At 42.1% G+C, this 4,639-nt stretch overlaps 1 protein-coding gene across 1 annotated transcript; it reads right to left on the bottom strand.

Moving 5' to 3' along the window:
• Positions 1-2,836: 2,836 nt before the first annotated feature.
• Positions 2,837-3,994, bottom strand: LOC104407477 (trace amine-associated receptor 2-like). Its single transcript, XM_010016776.1, is given in 1 exon segment — positions 2,837-3,994. A coding segment is annotated over 1 exon segment (1,158 nt).
• Positions 3,995-4,639: the final 645 nt, after the last annotated feature.

Here is a 4,639-nt window from a genome sequence, read left to right as displayed (position 1 = left end):
CTCCTCCCCCTTCATGCTCCCCCGTCATGGCAGCCCCTCCTCTCCCTTCATGATCTCCCGTCATGGCAGCCCCTCCTCTCCCTTCATGATCTCCCCTCATGGTTGCCCCTTCTTTCCCCTCATGATCTCCTCTCACAGTGGCCCCTCATAACTCATGGCTACCTCTTTTCTCCACTGATGATCTCCACGCATGGCCGCCCCTTCTTTCTCCTCACAATCTCCCCTCATGGCTGCCCCTCCTCTCCCTTCATGATCTCCCCTCATGGTTGCCCCTTCTTTCCCCTCATGATCTCCTCTCACAGTGGCCCCTCATAACTCATGGCTACCTCTTTTCTCCACTGATGATCTCCACGCATGGCCGCCCCTTCTTTCTCCTCACAATCTCCCCTCATGGCTGCCCCTCCTCTCCCTTCATGATCTCCCCTCATGGTTGCCCCTTCTTTCCCCTCATGATCTCCTCTCACAGTGGCCCCTCATAACTCATGGCTACCTCTTTTCTCCACTGATGATCTCCACGCATGGCCGCCCCTTCTTTCTCCTCACAATCTCCCCTCATGGCTGCCCCTCCTCTCCCTTCATGATCTCCCCTCATGGTTGCCCCTTCTTTCCCCTCATGATCTCCTCTCACAGTGGCCCCTCATAACTCATGGCTACCTCTTTTCTCCACTGATGATCTCCACGCATGGCCGCCCCTTCTTTCTCCTCACAATCTCCCCTCATGGCTGCCCCTCCTCTCCCCTCATGATCTTCCCTCACAATGGTCCTGCGTCCCTCATGGCTTCCCCTCCTCTACCCTCACTATCTCCCCTTATGCAAACCCCTCCTTTCCCCTTATGATCTCCTCTCATGGCCAGCTCTTCTTTTGCCTTACAATCTTCCCTCATAACCTCCTTTCCTCTCCCCTCACAATATCCCGTCACCCCTCATGGTTACCCCTCTTCTCCCCTGATGATCTTCCCTCATGGCTGCCCCTCCTCTCCCCTCACTATCTCCCCGCATGACCACACCTTTTTTCCCTCATTATTTCCCCTCATAGCTGCCCTTCCTTTCCTCTCACCATCTCCACTCACGGCTGCCCCTGCTCTCCCCTCACCGATCTTCAAACATTATTTTAAGATATTATGGTGTGACTAACAGGAAGGATTAAATCTCACTCTGCAGAGTACTTGAGTACAGCGGTAAATGCTGCTGGCAGCCAACATTGTGAAGATGCCTAAAAAGGATCTGTAGTTGCCTCCAAGTCTAGTGTTACATCTATTATTTTGTGGCCCATCATGTGACTCATGGTTTCACAGACATTTAGCATTTGCTAGCTGTAAATGAAAACCCCATAGCTTTTAACACAAAGACAGATCTGATGGCGTGCAGCTTTCTCTGAAGAAGCCACACTGAGCTGCATGCAGACATGACCTGGCACAGCTGGCTGTGTCCCCCACTACCTGTCATGGCCCTCCCCACTCCCTGCCAGCACCAGCACACTGCGGCTTCTCTGTATTGCCCCCAGACATGGTGTATTTCATGTGGTTCAGTGTTTATCGCATCCAGCTCTGCTCTGTTCCCCGCTCTGGCTGTTCAGCTAGTGGCAACTGTGCACAGGGAGAGTATTTGCATCAAGTTAGAGACCTTGGGTTTATGTTTCTTCTTACAAAAGGTGGCAACCTTACACACCACCCTGAACAAGTCTGTGACCACCAGCTCCTTGCTGTCTCAAGTGTTTCAGGGTTGCGGTAGAAACTGGGATTCTCCAGACCCAAAGTAGAATGAATGTCTTCATATTATTACCTATGCAGTAAAAAGTTTTCAGCAAAGGAAATGACCAGCTGTCACTGGCATGCCATACTAGTATAGATGTGATAAGCCAAGAACTGAAAAAATATGTGAGTGGCTTTTTGGTAGTCACACTTCGGTAAGGGTATGCACTGTATGCACACTGCGAAAGGTAAGTCAGAGGTACAACTCACCATCAAAAGACTGCAGTAGCTGCATTCAGTAACGACAACTCAGCCAACCTTATTTTAAGCATGTAACTGATGTGAGCTCTGGCAGTGACTCTTACTGAGTTCAGAGGGAGATCAGCACGGCAAGGACCTCAATTAGAGGCTCCAGTTCAGTGTGAAAGTTTTGTGGTCTGAATATAGGGTAGGCTGTCAGCAAACATATTTTATAACATCTGGAGCCTGATGTCTAAACAGAGAAAGGACAAGCACATACCTGAGTGTGAGCAGTACTCGTTCCCAAGTACTCCTCCCCAGGTACAAAGCACACAGACGATGGGAGCTGAAAACCCAGTTCTGTTGTTTTCAGGGGAAAAGATCAACTTCAAGCCAAAATTACACTCAAATTCTATTTGCTTGGGAATAACAACAGACTCTATACATCTGCTAATGTCCCAGTCACAAAAGGGTAACAAAGACTCTCACCGTATGCGCCTAGGATGTACTCAGTTTAGGAGATCATTGATGGTGAAACTCAAGAAAGATTAGGTGCATACAAACAAGGTAAGGTGAAATACCCAGACTACGGACTGCATGTAAGCACTTTCTGAAGTTAAAAAAATGAATATATTAAAATATTCTAGAAAGACTTAAACTTCTGAAACACTATCAAGACATTAAAAGGAGACTAAGTGGTAAACAAATATATTAAATGAGTCTGATTTTATTAAAGAAATTATGAGACAATTTTACAGGACTGACTTAAAATTCATATTGTGCATTTCAGGCTTTTACTAATATGAATAACTCATATTACTGAATATTGAATATACACTGTATATATAATGAACATTTAGTAACCTACTGTTCTTCATTTCTAGAGCTGCTGTCTGTAGAATCTGTTACTGTGACTGATCTTCAGATAGAAGTTTTATTGTACAAAAATATGGGTTAAATATCTTGCCTTTTAAGATATATTTAAATGTTTTCCAAAACCATGAATAGAAAAAGCCATATACCAATGGATTGCAGAAAGAATTTAAATACCCAAGGCAGTTTAGAGTATCAAACAAAGGTAAAGGAGTAGAGAAATTTAAAAACGGATCAATTAAGATTGTTAAAAAACAAGGAAACCAGCATATTAAGAAACCCAGCATAACTATACTCAAAGTCTTGGCAGCTTTCCTATCTTTATTCCTAGAAAGATAATTTTTCTTATCCTTTGTGTGTCTTTGTGCTTGGCTCAACTCACATGTGTGCCTTTGGGATACTGTAAAAATTTTAACATAAATCCCTATCATTATACAAGCAGGAGCAAATAAACCAACTGTGAATAAAATAGTTCCCCATAGTTTGTTGAACATAATAGGGCATGAGCTTGACCATTTAACCAGTATTTCATAGCCCTCAATCCCAGAAGCATAAGCTTCTGAGAAAACCACACCAAAAGCAAAAGCAGCAGGTGCTGACCAACACACTACTAGGACTTGTTTTATGGTGATGACAGTCATGGTGCTGGTGTAATGCAGAGGGTTGCAGATTGCATAAAACTGATCCACAGCAATGGAACAAAGATGGAAAATGGAAACTAAGCAGAGCAACAGGTCAAAACTGTACTGAACTTTGCAGAATGTCATCCCAAAATGCCAGCAGTTCTCCACAGACCTTACCATGCTGTAGGGCATAATGGCAAAGCCCAGCAGAAAATCAGTGACAGCCATGGATAGGATGAGGAAATTGGTCGGAGAATAGAGCTGCTTGAAATATGAGATAGAAATGATTATGGCCAGACTCCCTAAGATGGTGAGAATGAAGACTGCTCTTATGAATAGATACATTACCCCTCATACACCTGATGACCTAAAGGTCTCAGGACAGGATCTATTTCCAAACTCAGAGCAATCAGTCAAATCCCTTGAGTTATTTGAAGAAAGTGTAATCAATCCTTTATTAGACTTCTCTACTGGAGATGCTGTTCCATAGGCAGATTTATTTTCACAAGTTTCTGTAAGATTCCAAATGCTAACATGAGAATACAAGATAAAGTAAGTCAAGAGCATGGATTAAATTACTAAGTGAAATGTAGTAATTCTAAGGCAAACTTTTTCTTGGCTTAAACAAGGACCAAATGCAACCAATTATTTTTCTGAAATGGTACATAAAATCTGATAACTGAAAACTACTATAAAATTCATTGCAAATAATATTTAAAACAAAGTAGCTGAAAGTAAACTTAATTACATCTTAAATTAACTAAATTGTATGATAACATCCATTTTATATTGTGCATTCTATTGTATCTGCAGCATTTTGTAAAATACTGTTCTTGCATTTTATATACATCATAACATTAGTAGTTTTAAAGCATCAGAAGAAAAAGATGCATAGACAAGAAACACTCAAGTCACTTCAGTCTGTAAATACTATATAGGAGTTATTTGTCTCTTAAATCTTAGAATATTGATCTTTTTTGTATAGGAGAAATGTTATACAGGCTGACACACCTCAGGTTTCTTGGAGATTTCAGTTAATGAGCCATTCATCTAAAATGCTCCTCTTAAGAGTCACAAATCAGCTGACAAAACCCCCTTTCCCAAATTTTCTATGATGCTAAACTCACCTGCTGTGGATTATGAAGTACCAGCTATGAATGCATCTAATGAAAATTGGTTGTAAAATTGTAAAAAAAAAAATACAAAAAAATA

The sequence above is a fragment of the Nestor notabilis genome, unplaced genomic scaffold (genome assembly GCF_000696875.1).
Source record: "Nestor notabilis isolate BGI_N333 unplaced genomic scaffold, ASM69687v1 scaffold6286, whole genome shotgun sequence".
Lineage (NCBI taxonomy): Eukaryota > Metazoa > Chordata > Aves > Psittaciformes > Psittacidae > Nestor > Nestor notabilis.
Note: the sequence above shows the minus strand (reverse complement) of the source record. Positions and strands in the feature narration are given on the sequence as shown.